Source organism: Chiloscyllium plagiosum, chromosome 22 (genome assembly GCF_004010195.1).
Source record: "Chiloscyllium plagiosum isolate BGI_BamShark_2017 chromosome 22, ASM401019v2, whole genome shotgun sequence".
NCBI lineage: Eukaryota > Metazoa > Chordata > Chondrichthyes > Orectolobiformes > Hemiscylliidae > Chiloscyllium > Chiloscyllium plagiosum.
In genome coordinates, this window is record NC_057731.1 from 34,583,289 (window position 1) to 34,609,299 (window position 26,011).

Below are 26,011 nucleotides of genomic sequence, written 5' to 3' on the forward strand. Positions count from 1 at the left end.
CTGAAGTATAGGGGCCACTTAAGCAAGGGGAGGGTTTTCTTTGTAAATAATAGATCAAGAGCACCAACGCTCTCGCCTAATGGATTCGTGTGCGGCATCAGTTTCAAGGACAGAGTACGGTGCAGAACCACAACCACAAATGCCGGTAATCAGCAGCTTGTGGTTACTGTTTGTTGCTTTGGGTCAATGAACATTTTGCTATTGACACAACAGTAAAAATATTTGAACTTGTTAATCCAAATAAGGATGTAAATTGTCAGGAAAAAATACCAATAACACTTTATAGAATTTGATTTTGACATTTGTGGTACCAATAATAATTTGAGTAGTTTTTAAAAAAAAATGTTAGATAAATGTTAACAAAAAGCTTGCAAATTAAAACATAAATTTTGGACTTTAACAATGCATAACCTGGTTCTGATCATGTGTAATATTTTTGAATTTTATGCAGTCGTGGGTGTACTGTACTATACTGCAGATGGGGAATGTTTTAACAAATACAGCCAAGTATTAAAGCATTGGAAAATCTTTGAAGATTCTTTCCTTACCAATGCTCTCCTTTCCTTCCCACCCCATTGCCAAATATGTTCTGACTGATTACTGTCCCCGATCTTCTAAGTCATTACTTAAAATACTTGTAGCTCCTTTAAGCACTAATTCTGAAACAACATTTTAAGGTGCCACAGAATGTTGAAATAGTTATAAAATGTTGACTAAATTACCCAGCAGTGATATTGGTTTTTAAATGTGTCAGAACCTCCAAGCATCATCCACTTAAGCTACTGGAGCAATGTTTTTTCAACACCTTGCAGTTACCAAGGTCTCTGTTCTACCTCTTAAGGGACTGAAAGTATTGAAAATTTTGATGCAAAATTCTCTCACAAACTGAAAGTAACATAGAGACAGTTGTTAAATAAACTGAAATGGTTTTACATTCTGTATTTTACATTAGCACTTTATTTAAAGATACCAGTTAAGATAAAGATCATTTACATTTTAACTTATTATTTTCGTGAACTCTAACAGTGTATTCATTTATGTGGCTATGGTTTCTGTTTCTACCATGTAATTTTCTGTGCCTTTACTGTTGAAATTTGATTTCTAAAGCTTGGACAATATCGTCCAACTTGTTAACTTGATAGTGCTATTTTCAGTTGTTTGTCTTGCTTTTAAAATGACTTAATTATACTGAACTGGCTACTGAATCTTGTAAGATGCTTATTAAATTACAATTCTCAAAGTCTTAGTTTCACAGCTTGCAACAATCTTTAAAAGCAAAATACACTTTTGTGCAAATGATTGTTTAAGTGAATGTATCCATCCTCATTAGCACTGTTGCCAACTTGATCACCGATTCTGGATACTATTTCTATCTCTCTCCACCCCATTTTAGACACAGAATAAATAAAAGCACCAATATTAGGTCTTGGCGTGTACCTAAGGAAAATGATTGCAATTTTAATGGAAGGTGTTTACAGGAGGTTATGTGGCAGGTATCACTCACCCTATCTGCCACCCCATAATTTAAAAGGAAAAATATATAGTTTTAAAAGTCAGTGTTATCTGATATTAAATATAAATTCTTAATTATAATTTACAATATGTATTCAGTTACAGATAAATCAATATATTTGTAGAAATGATCAGACGTAAGTTTCAGTCAAGACGTTTTCACTGTGCTATGCAAGTCTATACACAAAAAGCACAGTATTATAAGTGCCTCACTATATTACTGATTCACTGTGTTATGGCAGGTATTGTTCAGTACTGGAAAGCAGAATCTTGACAGCTAATTGATAATCCTGCCATCAGCTGTTTAGACATTTTTCCTTTGTGACATTGGAAAAAAGACAGGAAAGAGAATAGGAAGCTCGTAAATAATGTCAAAAGATCAAGAAATCAATGGCCAGAGGAAAGTGATCTGTTTATTTGGTGTAGCTGCTCTTTTCTGTTCACATTAATTCCGAGCAGTCGTCTTCAGCAGTCACTAAATTTGCTTTTATTCACTCCCTTGGAGATGTAATACAAGCATGAAAGCATTCTCATAAAGCAGGCACATCAGCAGAAATAGCTTTTACTTAAGTATTGTAAAACAAGGTTTGCCACAGTACACTTTTAGCTACATGTCAGCTATCTAGTAAAATAAAGTCGTCTGCAAAAAGCAAATAAGATTGTAATTTGACTCATTTCAATGGATAAAGAAATCTTTCTTAAACTTAAATTTTGGAAAGTAGACCAAAACATGTGCATAAATATTGGAGTAAATTTGGATGGTTCCATTTATTTCATGTTTTTACATGATTTTCATTGCATTCGGAATACTGCTGAACCCATCTAGAGTAATTCCAACTTCTCTCTAAGTTGCATTGTATAAACCTAAAACTAGGTAACATTTCATCATCATATATTTGGAAATGACGCTGTGGATATAGGATTAAAAAGCAAACAATTTCTGGACATTTCTAGATGATAAATTTAATTTTCCTTGCTATTTGGAAGTCTGCTTTGAAAATGAATTGGTAATGAATGCATTCAGTATTGCGGAATAGATTTACCCTCTGTTTCAAATAGTTGACGTTATCGGGCTCTGTCATTTGTTCCTTCCTATTTTCTAGCTGCTAATTGATGTTTTTGATGTTGGCAAGAAAATTGAAGAAAATGTCATGTGTGAACCAGAGCGGAAGTTAATAAGATTGACTTCGTTGACGGAATATACAATGAGCGAAGAGACCGCATAATGGGACCGCTGCGAATTTGTGTCCTCTCTTTAGAGCTGAAAATTGACACCTCACGCTAGGCTGAAGTCGATAACGAAAGATGGAACATTTGCGAAGATGCTTAATCTCGTCTTTTCATTTTCTCCCACTTTGCTTTCCTTTGCTATACAGAGCTTAACTTGGTGCATAAGCAGCTGTGTATCCAGAAGGCTACTGCCCTGGCCAGCGAAAGCTAGGAGCTCAGTCTCCCAGGGCTGACCAACAATGCCTATTTTTAATGCTGTTTTGAGTTTGAAAGCAAAGAGTCCTGCAAAAGGTTAGATTAAGATGTGTCTTAAAGAGAAGTATACTCATATCAAGCAGGGTCATTGCATAGCCTTTGACGAAAGAAAGAAAGCTCAAACTTTAATCCCACAGAATGAAACAAGTAGCAACATGGCGTCTACTTGAGTTCTTTGTTTTAAAATTGGCAAAAAGCCGAAAATATTTCATACTTTTCATCACTAAAAACCGAAGTCTTCCAGTTGCACTTATTGCATTGATGTATAGAATCCTACATATAGATTTGAAGGGAATCTATTGTTCGTATAATTTTGAAACGATGAAAGAATGTTTAATGAAATTGTGCATTTAATTACCAAATGGATTAGTTGGGCAAGGCTCACTGGTTGTATTTGCGTGGTCTTTGGGGAAATGCGCTAAAGTCTTAAGACCTCCAATACCCCCGAAGCGCTTTTTTTTTTTGAAGCTGTTGCACAAAATGTGGCCTTGGCTAGTGTTCGTCTCCCAAGGATATGCGATGCGCGACATTATTCAGAGAATAGCCAATTAATTCCGCAGGCTATGATCAGTTAGGGCTTCCTTTCACTTTCTGCCATTTGAAATGCTAACACAATGAAAATTTTTCTATTGGTACATGTCCCTGGGCAAAGCCACCGCCGCAGGCTGCGAAAAAAGAACCTGAGAATTTCATTGACTGATGAGAGCAAGAAAGGTTACAATACGTGATTTACAATCCAAGTGCTTTTGAGTCACTTAACAAACTGGAAGCCTGCCCCCCCCCCCCCCCAAAGAAAAAATATGTCCATCTCCTGATATTTATGTGCAAGTTAGCTCACTTTCCGAATTCTTTTTGTGGAACCCAATAATGTATTTGGTAAACATCTGGCTGTCCATATACTGTAATGCAAAATGGTTCATAGACACTTTATTGTTTGGTGCTAACTTTTGAGATTTCGGGGGCTGTGTTATTGAACCTGGAAAAGTGTTCCTTGGCCAAACAGGACCTCATGACAACTGTACTCTTGTCATATTGCAAAGTCTAAGCTCTGTTTGGGATTAGGCAAGAGAATACATGAACATAATGATATGCACAATTAATTGTGTTTGTTAGAAATGGATAATTTTCACCGTTTTGTAGTTTTTGTAGCATTGAGTAAATTGGCTGTCTACAGAGGAGCTGTGTTCAGCGTATAACAATCCTCAAAAAAAAAGTAGCCAGGTGATGATTGCAGAATGACAAGTTGTACGGCAGTAGAAATCAGACTGCTCATCCAAATTGTTAGTAAAAGATGTTGCCTGAGATCGGTATCTTGCTCTTTAGCTGTCTGCAAAGAGTAACACAGGTGGCTCCCTATGGCTGACTTTTTCTGACAAGGTGCCATTAGAAATACCAGTCCCGTTGATCAATTCAGTCGACATGACAGATTTGCCGTAAGGCCTAGCTCTTTGAGTGCGGGCGCTTTTTTTTTTCCTTCTTTTTCTTTGCACTAATTGGTGAAAAGGATCTCTGTGCTGGTGGCCCAGGAAACTTTCTGAACACATCTTATTGGAGTGTTGACTTCATTAGAATTGTAAGTGGGACCCCAGTAGCTAGTACAAAAACTTAATTTGTTCCTGAATTGTATTGTAGATGATTTCATTAGTGAACAGTGTTTTGGTGAGAACTGTCCACATAGGAGAATTTTGTAGCACATTTGCATGAACCTTTTTTTTGTTTAAATGTAAAATCATGGTAAAGGATTGTTTTTTAAGATTTTTTTGTTTACAATAATATGCTACTTCTCATAATTAACCATGTGTATTTTACCTATGTAAATTGTCACTTTTGCTGAATATATTTTACAAATATATCTCTTAAAACTAAAATATTACCTCCTAACCAACTTAGAACTTTTGGCATTGTCTAATGTAATTAAAATTTAATAGTGAAATTGAGAATTGGTTAATGCAGGAGATCCTTGTTTAAAAGAGTACTCTTTTACCATTTTACTAAAGTGTACAATATTTTAAATTCCAGCTTAAATATCTTTATCAATAATTAGTTTTTCATGTTGGCGTGTTGTGTAGAAAGAAATAATTGTTGTCCCTAATGAAAGACCGAGGGCCTAATCTGTGGGTTATTTTATCATACTGAGGTTTGGATTTTCTTTTCTTTATTCAATTTCATTTTCTAGTTTAAAGTTGCAGTTTCCAGCTCAAATTCTTTTCTTCTCTTTACTTGAACTTCTTAACATCTTTTATTGCATGTCCAATAATACTGCTGCTCGTTATGCTTTAGTGTTGCATTCCTTTAGACACTTGGCTATTTTTAAAAAATCTATTGTGCTTTTTTAAAAAAAATCTCTGAATAATAGCTCCAGACCCTGACCTTGTATATCAATTCAATAAATCCATAAAATCAGTTCCGAATATACTTATTTATGGTGTTTCATAGCAAATTTGCAGTAAATATTAATGGTCAGTCCTTCAGATAAGCATTTCAGCAAGTTTGTACACATTAGTCATCTTAATGTTAAAATACTGATGTAGACATGGCAAGGGCCGTATACACTTCTGCATTGAAAATTCCTGATTCCTGCAGTGCAGACAGCAATAAAGGTGAAAATTGTTTGACATGTTTAAATAAATGATGCTGTTGTCTAAGCAAATTAAGGTATTGGTTTAGAATTAGCTGCTTTCTAAAATATGTGCTATTAATATTATCAAGCTGTCTATTGCAAAAAAAATCAGACCTGATGAGTGTGAAAAGCAGCACATCAAGAATTGGGCTTTAAACCCTCTGCGGATCGTAAAAAGGATCAAAGAAACTTGTTTTATGTGTCTGTGTGAGACTTTGAAGTCTTCACTGCACCTACAGCACTGATTTCATCAAGTTCACTAGTGTCTTAATAGCAGATCAATAACTTTCAAAGTCAGTGAGTTAATTTGATACTAGGGCTGATGTGATCGTGCTGTGTAAGTAGAGGTAGCGGGAGCTGTCTGCCGTAAGTGTTCTGTCAGGCAAATGCTTTCTGTACCCACCGCTTCAGAGTCAGCAGCCTCTAACTTCACTTGGTTAGAAAGCTTCAAATGTGACAGTTCTCACAAACAACCTCCATTTTCTCTTTTTCTCACCTGTTCTCAAGACACACAATATAGACACAATTTACACAAAGACAAGCAAGATGGAAAACACCAATAATACTTTGTTCGAAATGTATCATGGTGCACTTGAAAATTAAATGGTATGTGTAACATGTTGGTGGAAAAAATTGGGCTTTTTTCATGCTTGCAGTGTTTATTTCAAGTCGGAGTGGGTTTAAAGAATTGAGCGAGACAAAAGACGCGCAAGGGAAAAAGAATCTTAAAGCTGAAAGAAGTGTTTTCGGGAGATTTATCATCTGCATATGGAGTGCCAGGGTTGTTACACCAGGGTCAGACTGGCTCCTAAGGGGACAAAACTCCAATTTAGAATGTTCATCTAAGGATTGCTAATGGTATTAGGAGCAGCAAGTGGGGTGGTCATTGAGAGCAGTAGATTAGCTTGGCAGCCATAGTCGCTTGACCCAGGCCCCCTTATTTCACTGGTCAGATGGCATTAACTGTTGCATCTGTCAGTTTGTTTTTTTATTTTCCTCCTCCTCCTCCACTACCCCCTCAGCCTTAAATCAACTTTTAAGTAAAATAAGTTTTAAAAGGTTTAACATTGCAGAGAAAGAAAAATTAGTCCTGTGAGCAGGGCTAAAACCAGTTCTATATTTCCCCGTTTCAGGTGTTTAGAGCTTGCTCTTAAAGGTTGGCTGAGCAATTAAATATTATAGGTTTGCAATTCAAATCACTTTATTCCAAATTTCCTTTTGTTCTTTAAAACTGCGTCTGAACTTTTTCACTGTCTCCCATTGTGGGTGCCATGGCTGTATTCTGATATATATTTTTAAAAATTGTGCAGATTTACCAAAATGCAGAGAACAAAGCTTGCATGGGTGGAAAGGAAGTAAGTGAGAGTAACGATGGATAATATTTACTGTGTATCTACTGTTCTTGTACTTGAGATCAAACCAAGTCGCATGACTTGAGGGAAATTTTAGTGATATTTAGCTGTAAATAAAAGATAACCATAAAAGCTTAGTTAAATGAAGTTGCCTTTTGTTGTCGGTATTCATGATTAAATTTCCACAGAAACTGTCAGCTTTATAAGGTTAGGGCATTGTTTCTAAGTATGTTATAACTTGTGCTTTTGTATTGCAAGATAAAGTTTTTTTGCAATTTTTTAATATGGTATGGTGAAAGCTGCACAAGGTCTGTTTAACATTTTTTTTAAAGTATTTTTAGCAACATGATTTATGCAGATGCAATTGAGAGAAGAATAGTGATTGTCAATTGTTTTTCAGGAAGTGTTGATTATTATATTTGTGTAGGAATTATTTAGGATCCTGCCTTTGAGTTGATGTTGTTAAGACATAAGATAGAGACAATTATCCCAAGTGGGTTATAACAGTGCATTCCTTATTCAAATGATGCAGATTTGGGAAGAAAGATTCTTTCTTCATCGCAGAAAGCTCTGAAGAAAAATTTCAGACAGCTGTCGAAAAAGATATTGTATTCTTTTAATTTTTATCAGCCACCTTGCTGCATTTGTAAGTTCGACTTGTACATCTTGTTTGCTTTTTCTTCATACTTAATAGCCTTCACTTCATTAAAAGTGTATTAATCTGACTGTTCGTCCCCAGGGGGAACCCATAAGATGTTTTTTTTTGTCTCTTATTTTTTTTGCAAAAAAAAAATCTAGCAGATTTGGACCCTGTCAGTCAGAAATAATTGTGTTCTTAATCTTGTCCCTGATGGATGGCTCGGAGTTCAGCATCAGGCCAGCTCCAATGACAAATACAGTATTAATATTCATTAACCGCTTTGACAATGCTAATTTTGATGCAGTAGTAAAGGGCCTTCCAAAGTTAGCGGCCAAAGCATCAGAGCTGTAGAAGGTGGCAAGATAATTTGTGCTGGTTTGCTGAGCTGCAGCTTTCAAAGTAAACCAAAGCTAGGTAAAAAGTTCTGAAGTATTGAGAGGCAAGGCTGCGGAAGTAATACGATCACAGTCCGCCAAAAATTTGACACCTCCGATGAAGCTTGTTTGACTGAAATTTCAACCAAGTTGTAACAAAAAAAAGCATAACATGGTAAGTCAGCGCATTTTTTGATTTTGTTTAATCTTTTGATCTTTTCAATTATCACCATTTGAAGATCAATAGTCATTTTTTCCCTTAGTATCCTTTAAAGGCGCTCAGTGGTGTCATTCTGCGTGTGTTAGTAACGCAGGCTTCAAAAGTGGGCAGTGAAGCTTTATGGAACTGCTTTCCACGCTTGGCTGTGACAAATATTAGAGCACAGACATACAACTTGCTAAGTTGCCATTATTTTAAAACTTGCAATTGATGTATCAAAATTATTTCGTAGTTCTACTTTTTCTGATGAAGCTGCTTAAACTGATCTGGTTACGTGGGCAAAATAAACGGTATGTTAGCCTTTATATCTTGGGGAAGGGAGGGGTGATAGAGGAAATTCTTTTTTTGTCTCTTGTTTCAAAATAGCAGCCAGTTTAACATTATGGGAGATTGAAACTGGTTTTCATGTTGTCAAGAAGGCAAGCGACTGTTACTCTTTTGTTCCTTTCTGAACCGTTAGTGATTTGGGGCTGGTTCTGATCAAATGAGTGTTGCCATCTCATTATCTCTTTCCCATGAAGCAAGGTAATTCACTGAATAGACCTGAACTTGAGCATCTTTTCCTGGAGAGCTGGAGTTGGATGTAAACGCTTCGTTCCCTATCTCAGCAGCATCTCAGCTGTTAGTGGCTCAGGTAGGGTGCTGCCCCCCAGTGGATTTGCCCACATCATGAAGAGCTGGCTGATTTTAGCTGTTGCACGGGAACGGCAGCATGCTTGAATTCAGGCAGGGTGAAGCATCGTAATTTGAGCAGGTGTAAATGGTAAGTTAGCAAATTTTAAGAAGCGTTGAATGCCTTAGAGTGTTATTTTTGATTTACAGATATAGCTTCTAGGTGAATTGTGCTTTTACATCGTGTTTTGTTTTAATTGAGATTTAAGACAAACTTTTCTGGGGGAAAGAAACTATTGGGTGATGGAAGCGTTCAGAATTTCTTTTCTTGCTGTAATGGCTGAAGTTGATCTGAGTTGGCAAGTTTGATTTGCGGTCTCTCTTTCCCACAGTGTGTTTTTTGCCATTCCCTCCACATTCTCTCCCCCCCCACCCCCCCAAAAAAGAACCATCACTACCCACTCCCTCAGTGAATGTAAGGTAAATGTGTGTCCTGAAAGGGTCTGGTATTTTAAGTGTTCACCTTTCGTCGTCTGTGTGGCGAGCTTTCCTCCTGCTTTTTCTTCTCACATCCTCCAATCCCAAAGAAATCTGTGTTGAAGTTGCCCATCCTTTCTGCCGTACTTAGCATTCATTGTGCTAAATGATTAGTAACTGTCCATCATCAGCAACCAAACTCCCAGTTTACTTAAGAAATTGCACGTGTGACAAAAGAAGCTGCTGGAGTGTGGTGGCCACCATGAATAGAGGGAGGGAATGTAATTAGCTGCCTCGTTGTTGGGTTTTTTACATGTCAAACTGTAGCCTCATTGCCTTTGTTAGCGCCTGTATTGCACCATATAAAGGGAATTCAAAGGTTTTGTTTTGGTATTAAGGCCTTAAAGATTTCTGGCCGACACTTTGCACGCGAAGGCCAGATTAGTGCAGAGCACTAAATAAAGAGGGAAAAAACTGCATACTGTTTTGTTTCCCCTGTTCTCGTGTCTTGTCAGTTTTTTGAATAGACAGATAAGATGGGAAAGAAAGGTATGCGACAGTTTCTGCAGATTCTGCTGAATGAGTTTTAAACTGGATGTGTATAAAGTTTGTTTGAGTGGTTTTTGGAGGTGGGATGGTTTTGTGGGCTGTGTGCCACCTTTACTCATGGTTTTGGAGGTGGGTGTGGAGGGGGGGGGGTGTCACGGTTAATGGGAGCATTTCATTACTTTTGCTTCTATTGTGAAAGGCATTTACTGGAACATATGAGCTGCCCCCAATTTGGAGATGGAGAGGGTTTTGTTTGGGGATGCAATTAGCGACGGGAAGCAGTATGCAAAAAGCAACTCGGAAAGAGAATCCTTGCAATACAAAAGCTGCTCTTGTATATTGTGTGTAGCCGAGGTCAGCCAGTAGAAGCTGCAGTGAGGTCTAGTGCTTTGCCTTTTCTCCACCCTATTTACTGTTATAATAAAAAAAAGCCTGCTGGGACTGATGGCAAGACCTCACAGGTGTCTTTTTTTACATTTTTTTTTATATTTTCAAGTGTATGAGTACGTGTATGTATGATATATATTATAATGTCACTGTGTCAAAAAAAGAGCATTCTCTCAGCTCTACCCCCAGAAGTTCAGCGTGAGGGATTTGACATTCCCACAGATGTGACTGCATGCTACAGTTTGTTGATCATGCTCCCTTAACCAATGCTTGTCTCCTCACTGCTGCACTTATTGATACCTTTCCATTTAGAGTTGCAGCATTGTCATTTTGGTAATCCTAGGAGAGTTATCGGCTTTGAAAAGAAAATAAATGGTACGCATGGGGTTATACCCATGTGTGCGGTCTTACTCATTTCTAAGTGAGCATTTTGGTGCAGTGATCTATGTTATCGTTTGAGTGTATCCTCAATTTTGGTATCTGCTGTACGGCAGATATAGGACTACATTAGGAGTAAGATGCTACTAATGGAAACCGTGAATGAGAATGTTTGTTCTAAAAACACCAGGTCACAGAACTGGAAAGCTCTTGATATTTTAAGACATTTTTTTAGTAATCGTTTTTAAAAAAAAAAGGACACTCGCAAAGCCACAAAGATACAAAGCGCAGTCGGCACCAAGGAGACAGAGAAAGGGGGGGAAAGTTGTAGAGGTTAAGAGACAACAGAAGATAAAGCAGCATGTACCCGAGGGATGCGATTTTGCTGGGAATGGAAGAAGGGAACAATAAAGGAGGAACGCTAGCCTCTGGGCTCTCCTTTCTCCATCAGTTTGGTTGCTGGCATCTCAATCTAAACAGCTGGGTAAGTTACTATATGCTACAGTGCACGTTTGTGTTTTATTTCAACCGATGGGCTTCAGATAAGGCCAGTTACTATGGTTAAGAGGTGGTCAGCTAAAGGAGCGACCTTCTATCCAATACTTGAAACTGTGACCTTTGTGTCGCCACTTTCAGAAGCATCTCTTCTGTGAAGAAGAAACAAAAAGGGAAACCCAATTGCAGGCAGCATGACTGGCTTTTCTTCAGAAAAGTTGTTTAACCAGCTCAGTACTGATTTTTACCTGATAACTGTTTAGTATGGAATATTCTGCACTCTGAATTTACATTTTTGAGCTGTGACTAGACTCATTCCAACATTCCACTATCCTGTTTGCATTCAGTTAAACTGTGCTTCTGGAATTTAAATGAAATATATTGGAAAGTGTCAGATGATTTGCTTATATGACTCAGTTATTGAAGCTATTTTGAATGCAGCAGAGTGCAAATAATGTATAAAGCTCAGGCGTTTTTTAAATAAAGGCTTGTCATTTGAAGGGCATTGAAAGCAAAAAAGTTGCATTTTTTAAAAATTAAACTTTATTATTAACTAATATCACACGATCAGTTGGATTGTGAAAAGCAAAAATAAAATTGTTTTATGAATTCAAGTGTAAAAACAATATTGATATTCTTACTTGCATTCTTTCTCCTTGAAAAGTTGTGCATTGTCTATTAATACTCTGCACATGATAATTTGATATTTGAAGGTTCACTCATTATAAAGGTATTTGAAAATGCTAAAATTATTTTAAGCGTGGCGCACCTCAGATATAATAGGTACTTTGTAGAATCTTAGACAGCAAGTTGTTGTTTTGAATGTGCACATTTTCATAGACTTTTGTGAAGGAGCAGAAGATTTTATTTACTGGTTAAAAAGGAATATGCAGAGCATTTCTGAACAGTCTTTGAGTTTACAGGAAAACCTCACTTTTGAGGTTTTGGCATGTCTTCGTTCACTGTGGGGAAGTGTAACAAAAGCCTTCCATTCAATGATATTTTAGAATGTACCCAAATGGCGATTTAGGTCTAATGTTATGCATTCTGATTGGATTTAAAAACAAATCTGATGTTTTTCTTCAGTATGTATATAGGTTGAGGTTTTCATTTGTATATGTATTCCACTGCTGTGGGGCTGTCTTTTTCCTGCTATGAGCAAAATTAGTGCCAGATGTTCTGAACATACCACCAGCATGAATAAAATGAGCATTTTAAGACTGAAATTTTTTTTTCATGAATGTTCCCTGTGATTTTTTTTTCCTTCCTCCATTATAATTAACCAACTAGCCTGGTGATTTTATATTATGATTGTATTTCACTCAAATACATGGTATCTACTGGTATTTAAGTGTCAGATACACAAATATGTAAAGTGTGGGGCAGAGAGTATTTTGCAGCAAACCCTAATCATTCCTGTGAGAATTGGTTAAAATGTTAAGCTTAATGTACAGTAAAGCCTTGTGTAACTTCTTGGTGTTGAAGTGATAATGCCCAAAAGTTTCAAGTGGCACTTTTAAGTTGGAGGGAAAAAAACGCAAAATTTGAAGTGATGTGAACTTGTGTTACTGTGAATGTGAGCTTTTATTTAAAAAAAAACATTCAATATCATTCCAAAACTTGAATTTATCTTTATAGGATACTGTTCCAGGCACTATTTAAAAAACCTTCCTCACTATCGCCCACATCCCCCGTATGTTGTCCGGGCATAATTTTTATTGTTATCATTTACAGTATACTTCTGACAGGGAAGCCCTTTGATAGTTGAGAAGTTGCATTCACTTGATGGATTAACTTAATCCAAATGTACTCTAATGACGATTCTGTTCGTTTGTGTTGAATATTTTGGGCTGATCTGGCAAAACAGAAACGGCCATGATTGAATCAGAAGAGATAAACAAATGCAGTCGGTAAATCTGTTTAGCCAAGTGCTTACAGCCATTCACAGTCGGAGTTGGTCGGGATTCTCATTGTGTTAGTCAACAAACGTCTAATGCATGCAGTTGGATAGTTTTGCATTCTCTAAGATTTTGCAAACATACTATTAAAGATCAGTTCTTAACTTCAATTTTCAACACCTCCGATTTGCATCTGATCGCTACTCAAGGTTTTTATACCTGTTTAGCAGTAATTGGATAAAGGAAACATTTTACTCTCCATGCAGGTGTTCCCATTAAGAGACCTTTACTGTATTTTGTTGCCTAATCACTTAATATGGTAATTTTACTGCAGCTACATTAATGTCACTTAGCATTCTAGGCGAAATGATTGGCGCATATGTACTGTTTCCGTTTTCCTTATGTTTTGAAGGCCATAAAAATACTGTAATTTCAAATAAGTAGGACTTTATTAAGAATGTATAAAATTGCCCAACTTTTTTTCTGCAATTCATATTTTTTTTCTTGCACATGACTGCTTTCTAGTTTATACTGAAATGAATACTTGAGCCTTGGTGCTGCTATTTATCAGGTCACATGCTTGGCAGATGTCTTGTACCGCTGGAATTTGTCAACCTGAAACACCAATCGATCATTGCCTGTCAGTTAACTTTCCTTGTACTACTTGTCCTGTCTGGCACACACAGTCATTGTACTGTGGACTCTGTGAAACTCTTATTTTAGACTGAGCTGTTATAAGTGGAATTTTTTTTAGTTGAAAAGTGTGATGCTGAAGAGTTCTGAATAAACATATGTATTGTAGAAATGGTAACTGCTTTGTAAAGCGTGACCTTTCTGCCCTTGGGTTCACTGTTATCAAATGGAAATAAGTAACTTATTTAAAATCACAGTGAAAAACAATGCGTCCACCTGATAGAGGTCCCATATTAACTCAATGTGTGAATTGGTGTGCAGAATATATCCAAAACCTATTAGCTTACTGAAAAACATTTTAAATGTTCATATGTAGTGCACAGGATAATTTGATAGCTAACTTGGTCAGGAAACTGCAAAAGATCTGTTACTGGCCAATGTTATTGGGTTGATAAAGGGAGTCAAAAGCATTAAATGTATTATTGAAAAGATTTATGCAAATCCTCTTATTTTAACCTTCTGCAATAACCAAAATCTTAATTACATTTATGGGTTACTTTGTAAAAGAGATACCTCCCAACATCAATCTAAATGCTTTTTTTTCTTATGACTGCCAGATTTGTATAGGGTCCCAAGTATGTTTGAAACAGGTGGAATTAGTAAAGCAATTGGGATAAAGGACTCAGTTCAGTACGTAACTGCGTTTGCAATGGAATGCATTTTGCAATTGCGGAAACTCTAGTGTTCTTGAGCAGTGGCTAATGTGCTATAACATGCTGTGATCACATGTTAATCTATTTTTTAGTAAGTTACTTCTTCGTTTGTGATCTTTTGTTCTCTGTTTTTGTCTTGTAGTCTTAATTATTCTTTTACAATGCAAGTTGAATCCCAGATGAATATTTAAGTGTGGCATTCTTCCCCACCCCCATCACCTCCCTTTCCAAACAGGAGCTCTTTATTTCTTCCACTGTGCATTAGCTTTACTGTAAGATTCAGAAGTTGATTATTGAGAAAATCATCCAATCTGTGATCTTTCTTTTTATTGCACAGGCTTGTACAAATAAATGCCTAATTTCAGCTATTTACATAAAGATGCAGTAATACTGCAAATGATTGTGGTTGCTTTATTTTAGAACATATAGTTGTGCCATATTTGTTAAAATTTCAAAAGGCAAATTAACAAAAGTTTAATAGACATGGAGAGGGCAAGTTTGACAAAATGCTGCGGCTGACTGACAGTGCAACCAGAAGGGAGACAGTTCCACTGAAATGCACAAAAATCTTCTAGCTCCCAAAATATGCAGAGACGCAGTCGAGCTGGACGGTCAATTGTTTAATGTAAAAAGTACATTTAATAGTAGGGCCCAAAACTGGATTTTAATTTGATTTTGCTTACACAATTGGGTGGCCCGAAAGTTGTCTTTCTTCCTTGACAGCTGGAACAGCGTGGAAATATGTGAGAGCATTCTGAAGAGGTTTTGTGCTGCCTGGTCATGCAGTATTGTCTTGTATGCTGTCGTGTCAGTGGTCCTGTTATCGTTTGTTGGAGGAGAAGAGAGGCCTCTTTCTGAACAGGAGAGTTTTACTAGTCAATGAAGGCCTTGTCCTTGGGAACAATGGCCAGTTAACAAAGGGCAAGACCTTGGCCAGAAATGAGCTATATAATACTGTGAAAGGGCTCAGACCACTGTATAAATAAGAATAGGGATAGTAGATTTGGAAGAAAATGCTTACTCAGGTGTGAAAGTTTTTTTTTGGTGAGTGAGAATGAGAAGAAAATGTTGAATAAAAGCGTGGATTTAAATGTTGTCCTTTCGGAAATCCTTCCAAGTTCTGTTCATGTAGAATTATTGTGCTGGGGGCAGAATTGCAAAATTTAACTGTTCATAGCATTTTTATAAACAAACGTAAACTTCTGCATAAAAATTGCAGTAACTTGTAATTGACCAGCAATTAGAGAGTTAATACAGAGCAGACTTGCAGAATAAGAGAACGTAGTGTTGCAGACCATTAAGATTAGTAGCTTTGGAACAGTAAGCCATGTCTGGGTACAGCCAAGCTCAGGGCTAGTAATTTAAGCAAAGCATCGGACTTGCCAGAATTAGCCTGGGGAAGGCAGCCTGACAAGCCCCCTTGTGTAGCTGCTTTTGTTTTATTGTACTTTGAGCACAAATGCACATTTCAGACCCAATCTTTCTTCAGCTGCACAGAAATGCAATGAACGCAATAGGGGTGCATTCAATATAAGGGACTGGGTAGAAAGATGGTCACAACAGCTCTAGTTTGTTTTGCCTGTCTCTTGATTAATGACATCAGAGGTGAATGGCAAGCTTTCATTTCTCTCGGGTTACCAATCTCTTTTTTAAGAAAAGCAGGGAAGGACTACGACTGTTCAATCAATCATTGACTGTCACATTCCTGATTGTGAATACTGTGTAGGGTCCACCCCAGTGAAATATCTCCCACTGCAGCTTATTTGGAATGTGACGCTTAAGTACACTAGAAAGGTCAGAGGTTGACTCGAGTTTCCTGGGTAAAGTGTTGTGCAATGATCCAAGAGGAGGGGTTTCCCTTCACAGCCTGCCTACTGCCACTGTTTGATGGACAGTCCCACTTCCTACAGGCATTTCCTCAGTTTCCTCCCTTGGCAACAGCTTAATATTCTAACATCCTCTTTCCTTCATGTAAATCCCAAATAACACAGTTTTCAATAGAGAAAAGTGACAAGATTTTTTGATATCGATTCCCACTGAACATAGTTTCATGGTCACCATAATTAAGAAAGAAAGTTCTACTATTAGGATAAAAATAGACATGATCTCCATGGATGGGTGTATGTGAAACTGGTGAAATCAAGTGAGGAAGGAGTGAAAAGTGAAAGACTATTTAAATGAGCATTAGAGAGCAGTACTATAAAATCTGGCTCAAAGCCATGCACTTTATGCTTGCCTCTGTGCCCATACAGGTGTGACCTACATACAAGCCCATTGGTTTGTGGTTTCCACTGGAAGCACAGACATGTGCAGAAATTGATTTCTAATCACTAGAAATCTAATGAAAGAAACTGAATTTGGTATATGCAGTGAAAATAGTTCTATTCTTCTCATGGGTTTACATCTCGGGTATTATCATGCTTCTAGTTTGTGAGATACATTTTGACCAGGGCAAGTGCCCAGTGAATGAAAAATCGCTGCAACTTTCTTAGTTTGTACAAGTTGAAACTGCTAAATATAGTATGAAAGGCTTTTGTTTCAAAATAACGTCTTCATCTCCCTCCTTGCCTATTCCAGCAGTAACTAGTCAAGGTTGCTTACAGACATAAACAGAATACAATTATTTCTCTCACTTACATTACAAGTTGGTAGGTAAGATTAGAAAGAACTCAATACCAAATCTGTACAAATAAGCCAAATATCAAGCTGATCGACACTATTGCTTTTTGAAGAAAAAAATCCTTCATATAAGACAGTGATGCTTTTATGTTGCAATAAAATGTGTTCAGTATTTTCTGTTGTGGTGTTCCTAAAAGAAAAGGTATTGAAAGCTTTAAAATTGGGGCGTATTCCCATAAGAACAAATGATAATTGAACTATGCCATTTTTCACGTGAAGTATTGTTGATTACATCAGTTACTTCAAAAAGCAATAGTGTCGATCAGCTTGATATTTGGCTTATTTGTACAGATTTGGTATTGAGTTCTTTCTAATCTTGCCTACCAACTTGTAATGTAAGTGAGAGAAATAATTGTATTCTGTTTATGTCTAGTTTCAAACAAATGTCAGTTGAGTAGTATTACTGAATTCAGCTACTGATATGTGATTAGGTCGTAAACGCATGTGCTAATGACCAGTTTAGGAGTCTCTATCAGGGAATGGAATTAAAGTAGCTAAAGTTACTAACAGGTTAATATTGTAATTTGGACTCTACATATTTAGCTGCTACAGACTGTGTTGTTAAGTGTACATTTCTCCTTTGTATGCTATTGGAAGTGGGTTATGTTTTAAATCCAAGCTAAACATTTATGTTAAATGTTGCCCATAGTCTTGCCCTTCAGAATTTTCACTGATACAAAAATATAGTCAATGCAAATAGTACCTAACAGATGTAAAAGTGCCCAAAAGATCACTAAAATGCTTTGAAATGATCATATATTTTGCTAATTTTCATATGAACTACATTAATTTTTCTCTTTTGGATCTGGTTATTTTAGTTAATGGATTGAATTGGGTTATCCATGTGTTTACCTGATAAATGTACTACTTCTTGAGATACAATCATACTGTCTAAAATTTGATAAGCGTATGTAAAATGTGCTCTCAGCATAATTCATTGTCATTTTTCAGTATTTGCTATCAGGGAACTTTTTTATTTCTGGTCTTACTGCTACCTTGTAATCAGATCCTTCATGCTAGACTTTGTTCAGTGAATGATCTAATCTGATGGGTTGCATTGTGTTGTGGATGATAACTGCCTTTCACCAAAAATTATTCAGAACCCTCTAAGTGTTGCTTGTAGCACCTGAATGCTTTGTTACTTCATGAGTTTTAAAGGGCGACTGAACTCCGAATCCATTTGGGAGCACTAGTCAACCGGCTTGCTCAGTCACATGACGCAATGTGCATTTGGACAAAGTATAAACTGGTGGTTTACTGTGTTTCATGAGTTAGCTGTCATCTGGTAAGCAATTTGAAGTTTTATTTAGAAACATAAATGTAAATTTATGTAACTACACTTTGTTTGAAGAGGCTGCTCCTTTAATGCCTTCATTCTTTTGTTCTTTATATTTGGTCTCTTTTTTTTCTTCTATATTTCCTCTTCCTCATTTTCTGTACTTTTCAGTTTATTTGCCCACTCCTTACTCACTGTTAACTCACCAAAAAATAAATATTCTGGAGTTGACTGGTACTATTTTATTATCTTAGTTTTAAGTTATCCTTTCAGGAAATTTGATTTATGTTTTTGGTAAATTTTATGGGCTGAAATATCATCTGAATATCAGGCAGTCTCAAGACAAACACAACTCTGACTGCATCCTATGAAGCATCTATAATCCAAAATTCACAATGTTCACTACTTCCACTTCAGTGTCGTTCTGACTTTCCACATCAACTATTCTTATGGACTCTGTGCATGGGTGGATTATTTAGTGCCACATATGGGTAGTGTCTTGTTGTAGATTTGTACACAGTGAAATTTGATTGAGACCTGCACAAACTCACTGGGAACTCTTGTGGCCAGTGCACTTGTGAACAGAGATGACCACTGTGACTCAACAGAAATGTTGGTGTAGTGAAAAATATTGTACATTGTGTTTTTAAGATCATTGCACCATGTATGGAAGCTAAAGCTTAATTTCTACCAAAATAGAAAGATAGAACTGGATATTACCCAAACATTTGAAATAGTAAAAGTAAATGATGAGTTGGATGTGGAGAACTATTGAAGGCAACAAACATAACCAGGCCTATTAATCACATGCTCAAAATGGCATGTGAGTTGAACTTGGGTTAAACATGTACCTCTCAATAAGACTAGTTGATTTTTGAACACAGACAAAGCATTCAAACGAGAATTGAATCAATTCCCAATTCACGGAAAAGGGTGTGGTTCAAAGACTGCATCAGATCAGACCATAATATGGCTGAGAAAGCCCGATGGCTGAGATGATTTTCCTGTGCATGCTTTCTGAGAAAATATTTGAGGCTGTATTAGACCATTGATCTTTGCAGAGGAGGTAATGTTCTAACTGCAAGTTCCCATGTGTTAATGCATGTTAAATTAATGGTGCTCTTGACTATCCTGGTTAAAGTATTAACTTTTGAGTAATAAATGGGCTTTGAAGAGAATTTAGGCAGAATCAAAGTAATCTCTGAAATAAGATGGATTGAAGTCAGATTATATTGCTCCAAATTGGTTTTGTGTTAATAAATGTTTCAGTGCAATTGAAATTAGTTTGTTGATGATGAGATGGGACTTTCAAAACATTTATAAAGGGGAAGCAACTGAATCATGATCTATTCTATATTGTCCATGCCTCCTATAAACTCATTACAACAATAGCAGGCGCCAATTAGAAACAGGAGACACTGTAGACTGTAAATAACGAGCTGTAGCCTCCTGCTGTTTGCTCGCAAGATTCTGCAGCAAATTCTTTCCGAAGCATAAACTTATAGGAGACTTGTGCTGCGAGTGAATAGAGAGCCTTCTTGCAAAGAGCAAGCAGCTGCAACTCCACAGCTGAAAATGCCCTGTAGCGTCATGATGAAATCTTCATGCTCGCAATCAAAAAAAAGTTTTACTTCTCATTTGTTTCGATGGGAAGCAGATCTGTTTTTCTTAGAGGGACCCGTTGTTTGTGATTATCTTTAGGTTTCTGTATATAACAAAAATCCCAACAATTAACCCTGCATATTCTGCACATCAGTTGTGATTTTCATAATACACACTTTGCAAGTAGCTTCAGAAATCATTTTTAATAACATGGCTTCATATGTTTCAAAAAGCTTCTTAAAAACTACTTGGATGAATGTTTTAGTCAACCTTTTAAAGTAAAAATGCAGTACTGGTTTAGTGCTGCTAGATGTCACTGGTAGGCATGCATATGATGATGGAATTGGTGTGATAAGACATAGATAACACTCTTGCCGAGAATAATTTGTGATGTTGGGGTGCTTTCACATTTTTATTTTACTGTGAACCTCTCATTTGTTTACTTTGTTTTTCATTCACCAACTAGTTAATAAAGATGAAATCACATAGTTTCATGTGCATGTCAAAATATTAATGCTTTGTGACTTTAATTTAATAAAAAATCCTGATGACTGAGCCAGTTGTACTCTTTTTGACAAGAGCCACATGAAAATATTCCCTCAAGTTCATAGCTGAAGTCTGTTTTCATATTTATATACGGACCATAAATACCATCTTTGTTAACAACATCTCAAGGTTTTTTGAAAAAAGTGGAACATAATTGATCATACTTTTGGGAATTTTTTGGATACAGTATTAAATAAAAATTAACTTTTATTAAATAAAAGTTTTTCCTGCTTGCAATTGTCTTTTAGGCAGTAATTGTTCTGGAGTTTCATCAACAAATTGAATTAGAGTCAATTAAATTTTAAAAAAGTAATATTTTTGTTAAGCTGGACATACCAGGTAAAAGCAAAACCTCTCTTTCATTATGATCACATTGGCTTATCATTGCGATTCCATTAGGTTTGTAGTTCTCTGTTACTCCATGCTGCTTCATAGTTACTGCAGTTTTCACATGGATGTTGCCTTGATGGAATTTGGGTGTTTATTAAGTAACCAAAACCTGATTTGATAAATAGTAGCTGATATGGTTGCTTTAATACAGAGTGATTTAAATTACTCTCCTTTGTTACAATTCACCTAAATTGATAGCAGAAGAGAGATGACATATATTAAAATAAAATCTGACCCAGGACCATTCATCATCTAATGTAGGCCTCTGATTTTTGACAACATTTAATGTGTTCATGTGCTCCCTGTTGGAGGCCCCTTTCAGCTCAATGCCATTAGTCTAAGTCATGGTTCATCGGTTGGTTGCTGTTGTCACACTCACTTTCTTCCTGTCTTTCTTTTGACAGTCTAACAAAGTACCCGTTGTGCAACATCCCCATCATGTCCACCCGTTAACGCCACTGATAACATACAGCAATGAACACTTCACACCAGGTAACCCTCCACCACACTTACCAGCAGATGTGGACCCCAAAACAGGTAAGTGAAAAAAAAATTCACTGGTACTTCTGGGATTATAGTGTTCGGAAGTCTTCTGATTTTTTTTTTCTCAAAAGGCATTAGCGAAGATCCATATCTCTATCAGAACTAAATACAAGTTGTTCTGCTATAATGTGCGTTTCATTAGCACCAATTGGCTATAACATGATTGATGAATTGTGGACGTTATTTGGATAATGTGAACTTCCTACGGAACTGGTATAGCGATTTTCTATTAGCAATCTTCTACAATGTGATTTTCTAAAGCAGATTTCCATTTTGTGATTTTCTATTGCATGAGGTTGCAGAGGAACACAGCTGTCGCATTATAGCAGAATGACCTGTAATGTTTGGAATTTATTTTTGTACTAAGTTCTGAATGATATGCATCAGCAATGGAATTGAATTTAAAAGTTGTGCATTCCGTGCTCAAATGTTGCACATGTAATTTTGCCAGGGCTGAATGACTTTCTGGTGGAAAAGTTAACTTTTCAAATTTCATTTTATGACCTTTATTGTTCTAGCTGAGGTGGCTTGTAAAGGTAAATTGCTATTGGTTCAGCTTCAAAAACAAAAGTTTCCTATCTGGGTACTTGCTGATGGTATTTGCAAATACTCTGTGTTTCTTTTCATTAAATTATATATCAAGGTATGCACAGAATCAGTTGTGAAAATTGAGGTAGATCTGTGATGTACTTACACACTTAGGAAGAAATGTAAACAAAAGTTAACTTCCATGCTTTTGGGATCTGAACTGTTTGCTGAGCTTTTTAAAAAAAGGAGCGATTCCACAAGTTTGCCCTGCCACCATAAGACACTGTGGCTGGGCTAAATAAAGGCAAAGTGGCACTTATGCCCCACGGTGCGAGAATGTCCTGCCCATCACCAGAGCTCCATAAGGGACACTGCTGGAAATGCAAGCAAGTACACGAAGAAAGGCCAATGACTTCTGCCGTAAGGTAAGTTGGTGGCCCTTTAGGCAGTGAAGTCTTTCCCTCCCATCTGCCTGTCGTTACCAGCTGTTGAGGCATGAGCAATGTAATATTGCAGTTCATTCAATTTTAAACAATCTTGATTGATCCATAATTATTTACTTACTTTGCTAGGTGGGCTGCCAATTTTAGCATCTACTCTCCCTCTCTATCATGGGATTGAGCTCTGGGATTGTGATGGTCTGGCCAGCTGATCCAAGTTACATGCTTCCCAACCAAAAACCCCTGGCACAGTAGTGTAATATTCACCACGTGGTTTCTTTCAGTTCATGGCAAAATTCATGCTTTATACTTATTATAGTTTTTTTTCCTATAATATACATATGAGAAGTTTACTGATTGTTCCATAGCTTTTATACCCTTGCTTGTGATCCCTCACTCTGTAAAGTGTCTAGAAAGGGGCAAACCTGATAATCATCACTTAGCACAGGGAAATGTATGGCTTTGCTATTTTCCTGATTATACATGCCCATAAGTAAGGGGCAGTAAAGCAGGGGTCAACTGCTTTACCTTGGGAATGATAATTGAGAACAGGAAGAGACAGAAATAAGGTTTGAATAAAATAACAAGGAGTACCAAGGATGGAATCGCAAACTAATTCTACATTTGTAAACTATAATATTTATTAAAAATATTAATAAAATTTGTAAGATTAAAATAAATAACTTGCAATGCTGACAGTGCCATTTGAATCTGAATGAATTTTTATTTGGTTAGACAAGCTACCTGCCTCTGTCTGCGCGCACATCAAAACTAACAACTACTAGAGTAAGTCTGATCCCTCAGTTGATCTTTTTATTTCTTCCATGTCTCATCTTTCTTAATAAATACTTAAAGGTTTGTCTCATCCTTTGGTCAGATAAATTCTTACCTGTTCTAAACTCCTCTGAGACATAATTTTAAAAGTTAATTTGAACATTTGAGCTCAGTTTATTTTGAACTGATACAACTTACATGTTTTATGATTTTCATTGCTGATTACATTAACTTTGTCCTTTAGTTTTCTACTTAGTTTTAAAAATAGCTATGATTGTGGCCTATGCCACTGATATGTGGAACCAAACCATGTGTGTACAATAGCTCTTCTGGTTCCATCTTCTTTTATTTTTGATAATACCTCTGTGATGTTCCTTGGGACGTTTTCAGTGTTAAAGATGGTTTATAAAGGTTTTTCTGTTTGTGCAAGGGTATGCTTTCTATTTTCTCATTGGTTGAGTCAGCTCTGTGTTTCTAGCCAATAGTCTGTGGATAGATAGTTTACCTTTCTTCCTCTTAGAAATAAAATTAATGAAAATATGTGATGTATGGTGCTACCGTATAAACTTTTTGAATTTGTATTATTAACATTAAATTTGAAGACTCTGAATTCCTTGATATTCAGATCGGCACCTTAAGGTTCATGGTTAAAAGCTTACATGGGCAAAAGGTATGAGCTGGCCTTATACCATGGGTGCAGCTGTACATGTGCAGATAGGCCATGATGCTATGCATCGGAAATACTCACTTTCAAATTTTAAGCTTGTAGCTCATTGTTGTGAATATCTGATTCCATAGTTAATGTGTTTAGAAGGTGTAACTTTTACTTTTAGATTGGAGATTCAGATGTTAAATGTGAGATACACGGAAAAGTCTGATTAAGAGTCTGGGAAACTGCCCTTAAGTAAATGAAATCAACAAGTTTATTAGTTTCAACATATTTATTTTGTAAGATCAGAGTTAGAAATCTAAAACTTAAACAATAGGTTGCCCATTTTTTAGCTTTTTGATTGAGCTCGGTCAATATTTTCTTCAATAATTTGGGCCCACCCTGTGGTTTCCTGGGGAAATTTCTCCAGAAATGTCAATGGTGGTTCAATTCTTCACTTGCTTAATTCCCATTGTTGGTCACTTGCTGTCAATCCAGACTCCCTGTGAACAGACTAGTCTTATCTCAAACATCTCTTCACAGGCAGTTACAAAAGAGAATGGGATGGAGTCAGTAACTAGAGAGGATCAAAAACAATGGCATATGTCCTCCTGATATTTAAATTGGAGGAATTTTCTGTTCAACTGAATTTTGGATAAACAGCCTGATAACTCAGGAACTGTACAAGAGTTGAGAGAGGTGGTGAGCAGTGGAGAGCTGGATGTTATCATTATGGATTAAAAACATGATTGCTGTGCTTTTGGTTGTCACTGAAGAGCAGTATATGATTGAAAAGTAGAAAGGAACTCCGACTTGAAGCATGGAAGATATTCTAGGCAAATGTGTGAGAATAAGAAAATAATCCATTGCATAGGATATCTGCCAGTAAACAAACGGTTAAGAATGGAGCTGAGCTTTGATAGGAACCATTTCAGTACTGTGGCTTTGGTAGAAACCTAACTGAAATTGTTCAGACATTGAGTACCAGGAAAGATGTACATGAATTTGGGAGAAATACGCATTCAATGCTGTGTCATTTTATTCTTCAGAAAGTTGAAATAATCAATTTGTAGACTCTAGCATTGATGAAAGAAGACATTCTATTGCAGATTTTCATTATGCTATCATCAAAACATTCACAAGGACACCAGCATAAAAGGGAACAACATCTTCTATATTTATAGTCTCACAATTCTGGAGTATTGTATATTTTTTGTCAGCTGATGGACTGATACATTGTTTGACATTTGACTGTGATACAGCAGTGTATTGGATGTACATTTGCATATGATTAATCCTAATTCTTTATGAAGTTGAGCAATAATATCAATTTCAAGGACCTTGGAAGGGATAGGGTAGTCATCAGTGGGTCGGGAGTTGTGTTTTGAGGAATAGGATGGTGACAGCGGGTTGGAGGGGAGAATGACATCAAGACAGAGAACTATTAACATAATGTTGAAGGTGAGGAGTTTAAGAAGATGGTTTGCAGTAGAGTAAAGAAGCAACTCCACATTATAGAAAAATTGTGCTTTTAAAATATGTAGTGATGTAGTTGCATTACAGCCAACACATGTTTTAAAAGTTTGCGCTTCAGAAACATTGTCCCCAATTGGCAATCTCGTTATAATGAATTCACAATAACTAAGCATGCGTTATAGCAGAACAATCTGTAGTTTCATTTGCATTTCAGGATGATCTTGGAGTGGCGGATTGGTTTAGTTCATCCCTGTAAATAATGTTTCTAATTCACGTACAATTATACTTCCAAAAGTTGAAGTCACTTTGCCACAACCTTTCTGCAGTTATAGGTTTTCTCAACAAAAAGCACTAGTTTTTGTTCCAACCAGACCTAGCAATGAATGACTAAGCCAATTGTCCACTATTTCTGTGCAAGTTCTTTGGACGAAAGGGAATGGAGATCTTGGCCATATCAGAGAAACTGCTGCATTGAGAGAGAGGAATGCTTTTAATACAGGCTGAAACCTTGAAGGAAGTAGTGAGCAACTGGCTGAGAAAACCTATAACTGCAAAATGGTTGTGGCAAACTAATTTCAACTTTTGGCGGTATAATTGTAAGTGAATTAGAAGCATTATTTACAGGGATGAATGCAAAAGGTAGTAGTGGATGTTGATGGAGAGTGAAAGAAGGAACTGATCAGAAGTAGACTTGCCTGTGATTGATAGAATGGAACTACCAAGACCATGTGAGGTGGCAAGCGCTGGGAAGTGGCTGTGATTG

The 26,011-nt window shown here is 36.7% G+C and overlaps 1 protein-coding gene across 31 annotated transcripts in view; it reads left to right on the top strand.

Annotated features, from left to right (window-relative positions):
• tcf7l2 (transcription factor 7 like 2) overlaps positions 1-26,011 on the top strand; it is a 200,150-nt gene that overhangs the window by 129,437 nt on the left and 44,702 nt on the right. For 29 of the 31 annotated variants that reach the window (XM_043712734.1, XM_043712749.1, XM_043712750.1 and 26 more), the window contains one exon: positions 21,243-21,375. In XM_043712734.1, coding sequence (XP_043568669.1) covers positions 21,243-21,375 — 133 coding nt within the window. Of the gene's footprint in view, positions 1-10,802; positions 11,091-21,242; positions 21,376-26,011 lie in introns of those variants that run through there. The other 2 variants (XM_043712747.1, XM_043712748.1) reach the window with 2 other exon arrangements.